The following is a 14,094-nucleotide window of genomic DNA, read 5'->3' on the forward strand; positions in this document are numbered from 1 at the left end:
GTGAAATATTTGGCCTGGATCCTGACCTGTCTGATTATGAAGGTCTTTCTGTGATGTCAGTAAAAGAACGAGCACTTCAAAATGTTGAAATCTTCTTTTTCTGTTTCTTATAATAAACCTTAGTCAGCTCTTATAAAAATACACATTTATTATATAGGCATGTGTCCTGTACATCAGCAGTGGTTCAGTCAATAAAAGAACATAAGGCAGGATTTGTGCAAGGAAAAGACTACAGTACTACAGGAATGACTGCATGTGGACACTCACACGGGCACTTGGACGTCGCTGAGGTAACAGTGGTCGACAAAGGCAACTGTGGCATTGAATGAAAGAGAATCAAATAGAAAAATAAATGACCGGTAATCATTACAAAATGGGCTTAACGGTTCACTATGTAAATATATTGTTCCTTTTATAATTGTTGAAAAGGTAATAAATGTACTAACAAACCAGTCAAATGTAAAAAGTGGTTTTAATGAAATAAATGATTATACTATTGACACTCTCATAAGAGGTTTTCTCCGACAGAGTTGTGTTTAGTCGTCAGATGTTTGTTTTTTACCATAATGCATTAATTGCATGAGAAACTCTTTGCATATAGAGACTATATACTGAGCCAGTTGTCAGAAGTGTCCAGTGATTGTCATAAATAGTAAAGGAAAGGCAAGTGCTTGTGTTCGCAGTGTGGTCCATTCAGTGCAGTTAGTCAATAAGTGCCAGTAATATTTATACTATATTTAATATATAAATGTCCACAGTCTGACAGATGCTGGGTCCAAACATATCTTTACAATTAAAAAAATATCCAAATTCTGAAAATGTGCAATCGTTTTCAAATAACTGACAACGTGTTTATTCACAATAGACCACAGACAATATGTGCAACTTTTTTTTAAATATGAGTAAAATTCAGAATTTTGTGACAAGCCCCATGATGTAAGAAAATCTGTTTATAAATTTTCACCGGGGCATTTTGTCAGTAAATTCAGATATGCAAAATTACTAAAGAAATATGCAATACGAAAACAAAACACTAGTATTCAGTTCACACCATTAATTTCTTGCTTTTTGTTGCAAACTTCATTGAGACAAATTTGTAAATTGTCATCACCTTATTGTTTTTGGTCTGTTGTGAATAAAACATGATATTTGCCAACTCCTGCATCCAGTTTTATTTACATTTTGCAACCAACTTTGACAAGTGTTCCTCTTGTTTCTGCTGGTCTTAGAGCTCAGACCCGTCCCGTGGGTAGATGAGGCTGTTGACACTGAAGCTGTTATAAAAATGTCCATTAAACTGTCCGCTCTGTGCTCCACTGCTCAGCGTGTTGTAGTAAACTCCTCTATTGAAGTGTAAACTCGAGTCTCCGTGCTCCGTCACTGTGGTAATATCCTGCTGCTGTGGTGCATTGTGGGTAGTGTGGTACGGAGACAGGGCCGCAGTAATGTTCCTGTTGGCTAACTCGTTGACCAGTCCGATCGCCCCCTGCGGCCGGCTGGGGGGGCTGAGGCTGGACATGGCGCTGTAAAAGTTGTTGAAACACGGGGAGTTTGCTGCAGGTCCTTTGTGGTGGTGATGGTGGTCCTCGAGTTCAGGAGAGGACTGTCCGAGCAGGGAAGGGGGACTCTCAGGGGACTTCAGGGAGGAGCCCACATCCCCGGGCCGCTCTGGGACGTCCTGCACTTTAGAGGCACCGACAGAAGACACAGGTCCCGAAGAGTTGGGGTCCGAGCGCCGCTTTCTCTTCCTCCTGAAGTTGCCATTGTCAAACATCTTCTCACAGTTGGGGTCCAACGTCCAGTAGTTTCCTTTACCTGAACGGAGGTTTTCAATTGAAATATAACTCTTTTTTTTTGTCAAAACAATTGTGTTAAAATACTACATTGGAATTTAAAATAAAAACAATATAAAAAACTATTTAAATTGATGATAGTATTATGTCAACGCAGAATTTTAAGGAAAAGCCTTCACTAAAATGAGCTGCTTCATTTTTAACAAAATTGCTAATAGAATATATAATTTTCAAAGCAACTTACTATATTAATTGTGTTATAAGATTTTCCACAATGTAAGGTCCAATGTAAGCTGATATTAATATAATAATCAATAAAGTTAGTATTTTAATTTTAAGTTCATGTTTTATTACAAAATGAACTTAGTTCAAATGAATCATTGTTTTTCTTGTATTTATTTCATGTGTTTGGTTGTTTCCTATCGTTGCTTGTCAGGCCCTAACATTTTAATTTAAAAACTTCCACAAACTTCAATAAAGTTACTTCCATCAAAAAACAATTACTTTATTAATTCTTACATTTTGCAATAATTCATATAATAGTTGGCCTAATTGCTTTATTACACAGATTTATTTTTCAGTCAAATACATTTTTTGTAGGTCTGGATAATTTCGATGTTTTTTGTTTTTTTCCCAAAAACAATTTCAACTTAAATTGTTGAACTAAAGTGCTGCCCAATTTAGCAGAAAGGGCCTTTGAAAGTTATTATAAACCAACACATTAAATGGCTATATTTCCAATATGAAAGGACAGGACATTGTAACAGACTCATCGAGCGTAATTACTTAAACTGTACATGGTTTTACGCACCTGGATCGTCCTCGTCTCTTGGCACCTTCTTGAAGCAGTCGTTCAGAGACAGGTTGTGCCTGATTGAATTCTGCCAGCCCGCTTTGCTCTTCTTATAAAAGGGGAAATTATCCGCCACGTACTGGTAGATCTGGCTCAGGGTCAGCTTCTTCTCGTGCGCGTTCTGGATGGCCATGGCGATCAGCGCGGAATACGAATACGGAGGGCGCACCAGCTTCAGCAGCTCCTCCTGACTCGCTATCGACAACCACCCGAGATCCGTGCCCCCGAAGCCGGTGGAGTTGGCGATGAACTGTCGCTGAGACCCGTAGGCCGGGGGGATGAAGGGCGCGGGGCTGCTGGCGTGATGCAGGTACGCCGCCGAGGTGGAGTTCACGGCCGGACCGTTGAGCCACAGGTAGGGGTTGGCGGAGGCGGTGTAGTCCCCGAGCGCGTGGGGGCCGTATCCCGGGGGCCTCTGCGCGCTCTGGACACTCTGCTGGTGGTGGTACATGGAGCTGAGGTTGTCACAGTAAACCGCGGTCATGTCCTCTCCTTTTGGGGGCGCGGAGTGGGGTGTCGCGTGGCTGTGGTGGCTGCTGTGCTGGTGCTGGTGATGCTGATGGGACTGGAGAGGGTCTATGGAGTTCATCCCAAAAGTCCCGGAGACAAGAGAGGCGTGAGGTGTCTGTGGAGGGGAAGGGAGGACGGACTGGAGTCGGGAGTGAGTTTGATCCAAAACATAAAGACTCGAATGAAGACGCGCACAACCACGAGGATGAGAATGAGACGGGAGCCAATGGGAGAGTGCGGAGGCGAGAGGGGGCGGGGTCAAGTTCATTCAGCAAAAGCTACGGCGAGTGTTCCTCACTCAGGGACATGACATGCAGTCATTAGGCCCGGCGGCACTTTTTACCTCACGCCATACGCAGCTCAGGTACATTTACTCAAGGAGGCAGACCTGGTTTATCATACGGGAGCCTACTTTTGACTTCTACGAGATAGGTGTTATAATGAAGCACTATCTGTACACGCACTTGAATGAAAAAATATATAATAAAAAAAGTTATTTGGTGAAAGCTTAAAAATAGACGTTTTGTGTTTTATGTAGTATATTAGTACTACTATCAGTACTACTGGTCATACTTGTCCCTAAATAAATAAATACATAAATGCAATGGTTAAGTATTGTTTCTTTGTATATGTTCTTATGGCATTTTCTTTAGAAATATTTAGATATATAGACAAAATTGCATTCATATTGTGTTCATAAATCTGAATTTTGCGCTAAAACAGTTGCTCAGTAGGCTACTCATATAATAGCCTTTTCTCCAAGTACTTAAAAAAAAAAAATATTGGGTAATTATTTGAAAATTGTTGTTTTTCTATAACAACAATTATTAACAATTAACAAAAAAGTTTACTTTTACTTACTCTTATTTTTGGCTACTTTACCTCTGCCAATTATAGCCTAGAATAACTCATTATCATTGAGGTAAAACTGTCAAACTAAACAGCAAACTACTTTAAAGGTCAAAGTAGTGGGAACACAAGAGGACGTTTAGACCGACTAGAACAAAATACCAACTGCTTTTCCCCCTATTTTTATTTTTTATTCAGGTGATTTAGGCCTTATTATATCAAAGAGCAGTAGCCCTAGTTTTTGCTCAGTTTCTTGGCACTTCAACTCACAGTATAAAACCTATATACTTTAATGTTTTGCATACCTGTTTGGTTCTAAATTTGGTCAAAATAATCACACTATAAACCTGTAACTGACTGTCCTTCGGTATTTGCAGGAGAGATGTTGGGGCCCACCATAGGCCTCACTCTTTTCCTATTCCGCTGCCGACATGGAATTATAGCGCCATCTATTGTTGCTTCGTGTCTTAACTTCAAACTTCAAACTAAATGTTACAATTTCTCCCCTGAACACAAGATGGAGCCGTCTTACTGTTATTAATCAAGAGTGGCTGAAATGAAGCTCCAGCTGCAGTGTCCACATCCACCACAAGAGGGAGACAAAGACTGGAAAACAAATCATTCATGTTTTCTGTCATTTTTGTTTATGAATGAAGATCTGGTCTAGATTTATAACATCTTCATGCTGTCTCTATTTTATGAGCTTCAAAAAAATGCCCTTACACTTTAAACTAACAAAACTAAACATTTAGTTGACAATAGCACATGCAATTGGACTGTTGGCACTCTCTCGTCCTCTCGTTTGCCAGTGCAGTCTTGACCCAGGCCTCTCCCCAATGCAGCCTCTCGATCTCTCCCCATGTCTCCCCAGCCGCAGGGTAATAGTCCTGCTCTACAGCACCAGGAGTCTCTCTGTCTGACTGTAATGCTTTAATATCGGGGTTAGCTTCAACAATAATCCCCTCAGGCTCATCGTACGTCACAAGAAAAAAAAGAAAAAAAAGACTATGAGAATGTGAGACAGTGGCAGGGGCCTAAAGAAGTTTTTTCTCTTTCTTTGTGAGGAGGTTTATGAATTATGCTTGTATTTTCTCTTTAGCTTTTGAGGGTTTGGTCGAGTGAGAAGAAATGTGGATGCACAAAGAGACCGCAGCCACACAAAACAATGATTTCATGTTTGTTCAGCGGAAGATGGTGTCAGTATTTATGGTTGATTGAAATGCAAAGGAAACAAAGCAATAATAATCACAGAAAAGATGCAACCACAGGAAAGCAGAGTCAGTGTCAGACATAAATTAGGTGCAATTGTAGAAATACTTGTTCATATAGGCTTCTGCCACACAGCAAGAAGGTTACGTGGTTGATTCTTGGACTGACTGGGTCCAGAAGTTTCCATGTTCTCCGTGTCTTCCCACCACCAATATGGTAAAAAGAAAAAAACACACAGGCACTTTCCTGGCTAAATAAAATAAACACATGGAACACAGCAGTTTGTCTTGTGTTTTGGCGGCACCTGATGGAAGAATTTCAGATCACAGTTGTCCAATTATAGCCTACTGTACAACGCTGTTTAAAACTTGGTATAGGCTACAAGCCCAGAGCATCTTAAACATTATCCATTGCTTTCACTCATGAGTAAAAAGGTTGTAAACATATTTACATTTCCACTGTATTCATGAGGTTTAGAAACATGGGGTGATTAATGCTCTGAAACGTTCTCTCCTCTAAAGGCCACATTGTTTATGCCCTCGATCCCTCATACACTCACGTCTACATGTCGCCCAGTAATGGGTCAGTGGGGGGCAGAGCTGCAAATATGTCAACGCTAAGACCTTTTTATTCAAGTTTCCGAAACATTTGGGCCATTGAGGAAAGACACAGACCACTGCTGTTGCCCCAGGTCTATTTCAGTATGATATTTAAGCCCTGAACGCCATGCCTGCGTGAATCCACCACTGTTAAACCGATGGAGAGCGTTTACTCAGGGAGCCCTAGGAAATAAACATGTGCAGTTATATCTGCAGCCTCACACAAGCAAACACATGAAGCCACAGACTGTATAGGAAAATGGAGCTAGTGATGTGAAGCAGAGGTTTGGGCTGAAAGAGTCCCTTTGAGTTTCATTTAGGAATATGAAAGATACAGAAACTGCATCCTTTGAATGAAACAGAATCTACATATTTTATATTGGTACTCAATAATATCGCTGCAATAATCAGATACCAAGCACTCGCTCACACAGGTAACATGCCTCCCGGTCTCCCTTTCAATATTCTGTACCAACCTGCCCCGACCCTCTGAGATCTGGCGAGATCGTGCCTTCACGAGGTGGTAAGGTAAGGGCATCTGTCAGCCTTGAGCTGGGTGACTTTGAGTGCTGCTCATTAAGGTTAAGGTACTTTATTGTCCTCGTAGGGAAGTTTGTCCTCTGCTTTTCACCCATCCTTCGATGCCGCAGGGGAACCCGTAAGCAGCAGTGGGCGAGTGCTGTGCCTCGTGACCCATCTCCAGATGTGGAGCCAGGCTGATGGTCAGAATCACCTGGCTGAAGGATTCACCTATTGTACATGGAGTACCCGGAGGAAACCTACGCAGACACAGGGAGAGCATATAAACTCTGCACAGAAAGGCCCCATCCAGAAGGGAATCGAACCCGGGACCTTCTAGCTGTGAAGCACGAGCGCCACCCTCCCGCCCAGGCATAAGTCTTTCAGTTTCCAAATCTTTCAGCTTCATTACCTAAATACTCTATTTGTTACTTGGTGAACTGGTCTAAAGAGCAGACACATATTTAAGGTTTAAGGTTATGTAACCATATACCAAATTGGTTTTGGAGAAAGGAGAGAGATGGGCGGAGGAAATGCCTGTGGTTATGGTCTGTATTTTCCTTATAAACATATAGAACATGCGAGTGGCCACAGAACTGAACCAGGCCGTACTGCATACAGGCTGTATGCGCTGCTATTATCGCTGTAAACATACTGTATATCTCCACAGAGCTCTGTTTCGGAGATGAAACAATGTAAAACAATAGGCCAAGGTCATGTTTTCAGCCACAGAAACCAGACTGAAAAGCAACAATGTAAAGTCAGCAGGGTTCCAGGCGACAGCGGGTCTCACCATGCTTGGAAAAGAGATGGTTTGTTTGAAGAAAAAACAAACTGCTGCAATTGAGAAAGATTACAGTAAAAAGTAACAAAATATATTAACCCTTGAAATGAATGTGAGAGATTGTTTCAAAATGCCCGTGCTTGTATCATTAAATCAGACTTATTTTGACATTAATGCATACATAAAATCACGGATAGTTCCCATAATGCCGAGTAAACTTCTTTACACAAACACTATATAATTTGTCACTGTGTGGTGACAAATGTCTGCTCACAAATTGGGGAAGTAATATGCAATACATGTTTGAGGACACATGTTTTGCTCTGCTGTGTAAATACCATGTGCTTGACTTTGCAGAGCTTGTACTGGGCCATTTCATTCAAATGATCAGCATGTAAAGATATAGGAAAGGTCTATGTAAGAAATGGTCCTTAAACAACAACCAAAAACAAGCCTGTCTCGTAGATTTTAATAACAGACTTGAATCTCTTAGCTACAATATCTACAAAAAAGCTCTACAACTACAAACAAGCTACAATGAAGGGAGCAGTGTGACTGACCCCTGAGACAAAACCCAATGTATGTAAACAACATTAGTAGCAAAGAAAGTCTCCGCACACCCGCTCTACACCAAAGACTGAAAAAGAAAGCAAGAGGACTTCTAATTTGTTATGTCGTCTGTATCACATATGTAAACATCTGTCCGGTCTGATTTGATTCATATATAGCTCTTTGGTGTTTCCTTCTGCCAGTCTAAACTCTGTGGAGGGTTATTAGAGCTGGTTTTGGATGCCTCTGCTGTATTTCTTCTATATTCCTTCAACAGGCAGGATGGGGCCTGTGATGTGCCATCCAACTTTAAAATGCTGCTTTGCGAGAGCTGCCTTCTTCAAAGACTCTCCTCTCTGTCAGGCTTTAGGTTTGTTTTCTTTCCCCTCTCTTGGCTCCTGCCTTCAACTCATGGGTTAAACTATACGATTTAGTTATATAGTCATTTACACTGACAAACAAATCTCGGTTAAGTTTGATCCCAATACCAAAAGCATTATTTATACCGGACACAGTGCCTGTTATCAATGCCCTGCTTTAAATTCACCGCAAGTAATTTGAAGCTAGCTTACACGCTTAATGACTTTTTCCTAACGACTTTGTGTCCAAAACGGCACACAACATCATTAACTGGAACATTCTTATTCTAATCTCTCCCTCTATTAGCTTTCCGAAACACTTTCCCCTTTGTAAGGCACTGGAAGAGGGGGAGCCACCTGACCGCTCCGTCCCGTCCAAAACCTCACATTTGGGGTGGTCCCGTATAGCACACATCTACCCAAACCACGTCGCTCTCCTCTTTATGTGGTTTCGAGCTGCTCTCACCGGTGCCAGCTCTGTTCCTTACTCTCCTCCTGACAAAACCTCTCAGAGTTAAACTGGCTGCTTTATGTTGACTTTTCTGGCGTCTGAGTACTTTGTAAGAGGTTGTAGCTTGCTTGGAGCACACAGGAAGAGGGTCTGTCGTGTCCTCTGTGCGACTGTAGCAGGTGCAAAGACAAGAGTCAATGACAGCTTTGTCCAGTTTGAAGATGTATTATAGGGATTTAAAATGCGTGCTCTTTCCTTTAGCTGTTTTGGGGAGAGAAGTCTTGGACTGTGGGTGGTGTGAGAGTCATATCCAATAGGAAGTATTTTGGTTACATTGTCGCGTGCTGTAGCATCCACTATTGTTGATACTGAATCTATCTAGCACTCTGTTGTTTCCAAATGTTCAAATGTTAACAATATCTCCAGTACCTAACCTTTAAAATCTCCATTAGTTTATTATGGCAAAAAAGTCTGCTGCAAATCCCAGAATGCTTTGCAATATGATGTCATGATCCTGAACTCTATAAACTTATCCCCATCAGAATGATAGGAATACATGAGGTTTGGAATGAGCTTGAACCCTAGCTCCAATTCTGTGGGTTTGAGCATGGGGGGAAACAGTTTGTTTACCAAAGATAAAGCTTACCTTGGTTAGTCTACAACACAACTGATCCATGCCATAGTTTGCCATAGTTTTAGGCCTATAAAACCTTTTGCCATAGTTTCAGGCGTATACGGAAAACAAAACAAAAAAGCATTTACAACCAAAAAGTAAAAGGATAGCATTTGTTTATCAGTTATCATCTCTATTGCAAAGACATTTGGACAACAATGGATTTGCATTTATGATGTTTTATACTTCTGCTTGGAATTTACCCATATTGACCTACTTGCCTAGCCTGTATTATTCCTGGAGTTTATTATTCCAGAGCAGGTCAAGGTTTATTTGGTCAGGGGAAAATTGTTTACAATAAAATAGGCTACGAACAATTGTCAATAAAATCCATACAATGCAGAGTGTGTACTTGCTTTCATTTGTCAGTGCTATTAACTAGTATTTACATGCCTTTTCATTTTGTGCAGTGTTATAAAGGAACAGGCCACCGTTTTTCCATACTGAGATACCGGTATGTTCTTACCTGAGCTTAGACGAGTTGATGCGTACCTGTCTAGCCTTTGTGCGTGCCCGTGGACGAGCGTGGTAACTTCCAACTTCACCACCCATTTGGAGCTATAGGAATATGTTGGGAGAGGCCAAATGCTAACAACATATTAGGTCGTTGTGTAAGGTAAGAACATATCTCAGTATGTAAAAACGGTGGCCTGTTCCTTTAAGTGTTAGGCCGCACCCACAGAACACAACTAAGACCACTCCTCCAAGCCACTGACGATAAATATTTTTATTGCACATGTTTTTCAAAGGTGTTACCGGATCACGTTAGCACAAAAGAGGATTAATATCACATGGCTTTTACCTGAGATAAAGTAAATTGTCAGAAGGCACACACCTTGAGCAAACACTTGATATTCAACCCATTTACTTGAAACTCACTGAGCTGGTTTAATATACACAACATCGGCTTTACATTACAAAGCAGCAGTATCTTAATTAACTAAAAAAAAGTTAACATCATTACAAAAAATGTAGGTAGACATTTTATACACTACTGATGTTATACTAGAACAGACAAAGCAGACTAGAAACAAACAAGCAGCAGACTATAGGAAACCTCTTCAGTCGTCGTCGTCATTTTCATGTCTGAGAAGCGATGCAAAAAGAGCAGCGCCCAGTGCGACCACAGCTACTCCAGCCACTGCTGCTCCTCCAACAATGGCAGCGTCTCTCACCTGAAAGACACGAAAGCATCACCACGACCCATACCACAACTCAGTGATTGCCACCGCTAATCTGGGTGATCACATCTAGTGTCAGACGTTGGGAGGGGAAATGATTGAACCAAAATGTCAGAATATAAATCATATGTTGTTCATCAGCTAATTTTGTTTGGGGTTTGGCTAATCAGGTTTGATTCAGAGGGACATCTGCTTCTCCTCTGGGCTGGATTGTGTTGGACTTGTCTATTGTTCGTGCTGCGACACTTTGCGATCAGCTCATCAGTGCATGTGGAGATCGTGGGCCGAGTGAGGCTCGGATAAAAATAGGAACAGAGTGAAGAGCACTTTGTGGGGATCTCCACGTGAGCGAGAAAAAAAACGTTGACTTCAGTCTATCAGTCTCTATCTGAAATGTGTGTTTGTGTAAGGCTCTCATTGTATAGAAAAGGTTAGGAAGATTAATTTGATCAACCCCTCTTTATGATTTGTAAAGTGTTTTCATGTAGCTTTTTATACCATATTAATAAAGTTCCATAATCAAAACATACTCACTTGGCGAGACTGTGGTTTTCCGTATCGCAGATTAGTAACAAAGTGTTCGCAGTTGTATCGGGCCAGACAGTAGGGCAACGACCGTCCTACCAGCGCCCGGGCGTCCCTCACGATGGAGTGTTTGTCCCGGGGGTTGTACTTGTAATCCAGCTGGTTATTAACGTGGTATTGATGAGGCCCCACCACGTCCCAGAGCTTATCACACTTCACCTCTGCACTGTTGCTGTCCAGGTACCGCACCAAGTCAACAAAACCCAATGAGTCGCCGTCGTCATGGGCTACGGACAAAACCAGGCAAAAAAAAGCATCAGGGTGGTGTTTTTTTCTACATCAAAACTGTAGAAAGTGAATAAAAGTACACTTACTTGGGGGAATCAAATGGACCACTTCATTTTGTCCAACGTAAATAGCCCAGTGTTTGTATGCTCCTCTGTTGATCTCGATTAGGTCTCCAGGTTTTGGATTGACGTCAAACTGAAAGGAAAAAGTAACGTATTTCTGATACTATGACTAAGGCGTAGGTGCAATCTGAACCTGAAAATATTTTGGGTCTAAACATCGCATCCACACATCCCACATTTCTAGTATTATGAACAAAATAATGAATCATGAAGCAAAATATTGTTTATACCACAAACAATATGATGAATGCAGACTCACCAGTGTTGGAGCCATGTCTGTGGATGATTCTCACAGCCACACGAGCTGCAGCCATTTATAGCGGCCGAAACGAAACTTAAGGATTATGTTTCAGAAGCAGCGCAAGTGCTGATGTAACAGCAATAAACAATGCGAAAGAGGAGGAGAGACACAGATAAACAAATAATATCCATGAATTATTAACCCCACAAAGGCGAGCCAATACGAGGTCAGGGAGATAAGAGGTTATGTTTCTATTCCTCTGAAATGTGCAGTCTCCTCTCTCTCCTCGTAAATAGGCCAAAGAGAAATAAGATTATTTATGATAATCTTAATTATTAGGAAGGGATTTCTACTATCACTACGACAACAAAAGTACTACTGGCTGCAAATTTTACTTAATACAATGCTACTACTGTTACTCTGTTACTTTAGAACTCTGCACTTGACTCTATTACTCCAATGTTTTGCCACTGAACTCAAAATAAGCGTATTATATTTTAAATTTTTCAACATTGCCACACTTTACTCTTGGCATTTTCTCAATAAGCTTCTTGAGGTCGTCATCTGAAATGTTTTTAACTGTCTGTGAAGTGGAAACTATTTCTAGTGCAGCTCACTGTCAAAAGTGTGAAAAGTATAATCAAAGCAAGAAGCCGATTTTTGGAAGAATCTATTTGAAGATTCTTCTATCGTTTAAAGCATAATTCCATGTGTGTTCATTCAGAAATTAATGCAGTTTTCAAATTACACTGATGAAGTTATACTAAGTGACAACTGACCAAAGCAAGTGTCATTTACTCTTTACAGGAGCATGTCCGGTCCGAAAACCCTAGATCTATCTCCACTGACTTTTTAATGCTTTAAAATAGGAAGTCCTCTCTTAGACCAGTTGTCCAGGATGTTTAGAGAAACATCTCTCTCGGATTTGTCCACTTCTGTTATTAAATACATCTGGATTACAGTGCGTCCACTGCCAAGAAGCCTCTTTTACGCTGTTTTATACGGCTCTGGTTTTCCTCATTTCACTGACAGCGGACACAAGCCAGAGACACCTGACACCTCCATCCGTCCCATTCTGATCCGTCAGCTCTGTGGTTTGTAATAACAGCACCTGTTTGACTGACTGTGCAATTTCACCTGTCTTATATAATGTTTTAACACCAAACTAAAGGGTTCATTCAAGGGAATCAAGCTGGTATAAAGTTTTGTGTTCATTGCTGTTTTGAACAGCTGAATCAAGAGTGCAGAAACCAGAGCCATATTTACATTTATCTATTCATCTATCGATTTACAAAGTGACTGTTAGTGTCTATTATTCTTGAGTGAATGCACTATTGTTGACCATCGTAAATTGGTGACACAAAACATGATTTTTGCACTGAACATCTATTGACCCTGACAACAGTACATTGATAATTATGAATATTTTATGTAGCCTACGTTTACTAATTGTATTTTGCCTTTTTTCCTTACCTGGTTCATCTGTGCTCAGCCTGATCTCAGCCCTATGTTCATTGTGTCCATTGTTTTAGCTTGAGTGTGGGTGGTGTGCTTGTGTGTGCTTGTGTGGTGTGTCTCTGGGGAGGAGGCTGGGGCGAGAGTGTTTGGTTGGTTAGTTGGTTGGTTTGGCTGGTTGGTTGGTTGGTTTTGGTTGGTTGGTTGATTGGTTGGTTTTGGTTGGTTGGTTGGTTGGTTTTGGTTGGTTGGTTTTGGTTGGTTGGTTGATTGGTTGGTTTTGGTTGGTTGGTTTTGGTTGGTTGGTTGGTTGGTTGGTTGGTTGGTTGATTGGTTGGTGTTGGTTGGTTGGTTGGTTTTGGTTGGTTGGTTTTGGCTGGTTGGTTGGTTTTGGTTGGTTGGTTGGTTTTGGTTGGTTGGTTTTGGCTGGTTGGTTGGTTGGTTGGTTTTGGTTGGTTGGTTTTGGCTGGTTGGTTGGTTTTGGTTGGTTTTGGCTGGTTGGTTGGTTTTATTGTTGGTTGGTTGGTTTTGGCTGGTTGGTTGGTTTTGGTTGGTTGGTTGGTTGGTTTTGGCTGGTTGGTTGGTTTGGTTGGTTGGTTTTGGCTGGTTGATTGGTTGGTTGGTTAGTTGGTTTTGGTTGGTTGGTTGGTTGGTTGGTTTTGGTTGGTTTTGGTTGGTTGGTTGGTTTTGGTTGGTTGGTTTTGGTTGGTTGGTTTTGGCTGGTTGGTTGGTTGGTTTTGGCTGGTTTGTTGGTTGGTTGGTTTTGGTTGGTTGGTTGGTTGGTTTTGGTTGGTTGGTTTTGGTTGGTTGGTTGGTTGGTTTTGGCTGGTTGGTTGGTTGGTTTTGGCTGGTTGGTTGGTTGGTTTTGGTTGGTTGGTTGGTTGGTTGGTTGGTTGGTTTTGGCTGGTTGGTTGGTTTTGGTTGGTTGGTTGGTTGGTTTTGGCTGGTTGGTTGGTTGGTTTTGGTTGGTTGGTTGATTGGTTTTGGTTGGTTGGTTGGTTGGTTTTGGTTGGTTGGTTGGTTGGTTGGTTGGTTGGTTGGTTGGTTTTGGTTGGTTGGTTGGTTGGTTTTGGTTGGTTGGTTTTGGCTGGTTGGTTTTGGCTGGTTGGTTGGTTTTGGTTGGTTGGTTTTGGC

General features: G+C 41.4%; 2 protein-coding genes across 2 annotated transcripts; both read right to left on the reverse strand.

Moving 5' to 3' along the window:
• Positions 1–1,225: 1,225 nt before the first annotated feature.
• Positions 1,226–3,273, reverse strand: foxi2 (forkhead box I2; the record flags this gene model as incomplete). Its single annotated transcript, XM_079573832.1, has 2 exons — positions 2,605–3,273; positions 1,226–1,815 (listed from the first exon to the last, which is right to left on the reverse strand). The coding sequence occupies exons 1-2, from the start codon at positions 3,233–3,235 to the stop codon at positions 1,226–1,228; spliced, it is 1,221 nt and encodes a 406-aa protein (XP_079429958.1). The 5' UTR covers positions 3,236–3,273.
• A 6,936-nt stretch (positions 3,274–10,209) lies between these two features.
• On the reverse strand, positions 10,210–11,551 carry LOC306976371 (phospholipase A and acyltransferase 4-like; the record flags this gene model as incomplete). Its single annotated transcript, XM_079574290.1, has 4 exons — positions 11,524–11,551; positions 11,229–11,337; positions 10,864–11,141; positions 10,210–10,323 (listed from the first exon to the last, which is right to left on the reverse strand). The coding sequence occupies exons 1-4, from the start codon at positions 11,536–11,538 to the stop codon at positions 10,210–10,212; spliced, it is 516 nt and encodes a 171-aa protein (XP_079430416.1). The 5' UTR covers positions 11,539–11,551.
• Positions 11,552–14,094: the final 2,543 nt, after the last annotated feature.

The sequence above is a fragment of the Gobius niger genome, assembly GCF_951799975.1.
Source record: "Gobius niger genome assembly, chromosome: 16".
Classification (NCBI taxonomy): domain Eukaryota; kingdom Metazoa; phylum Chordata; class Actinopteri; order Gobiiformes; family Gobiidae; genus Gobius; species Gobius niger.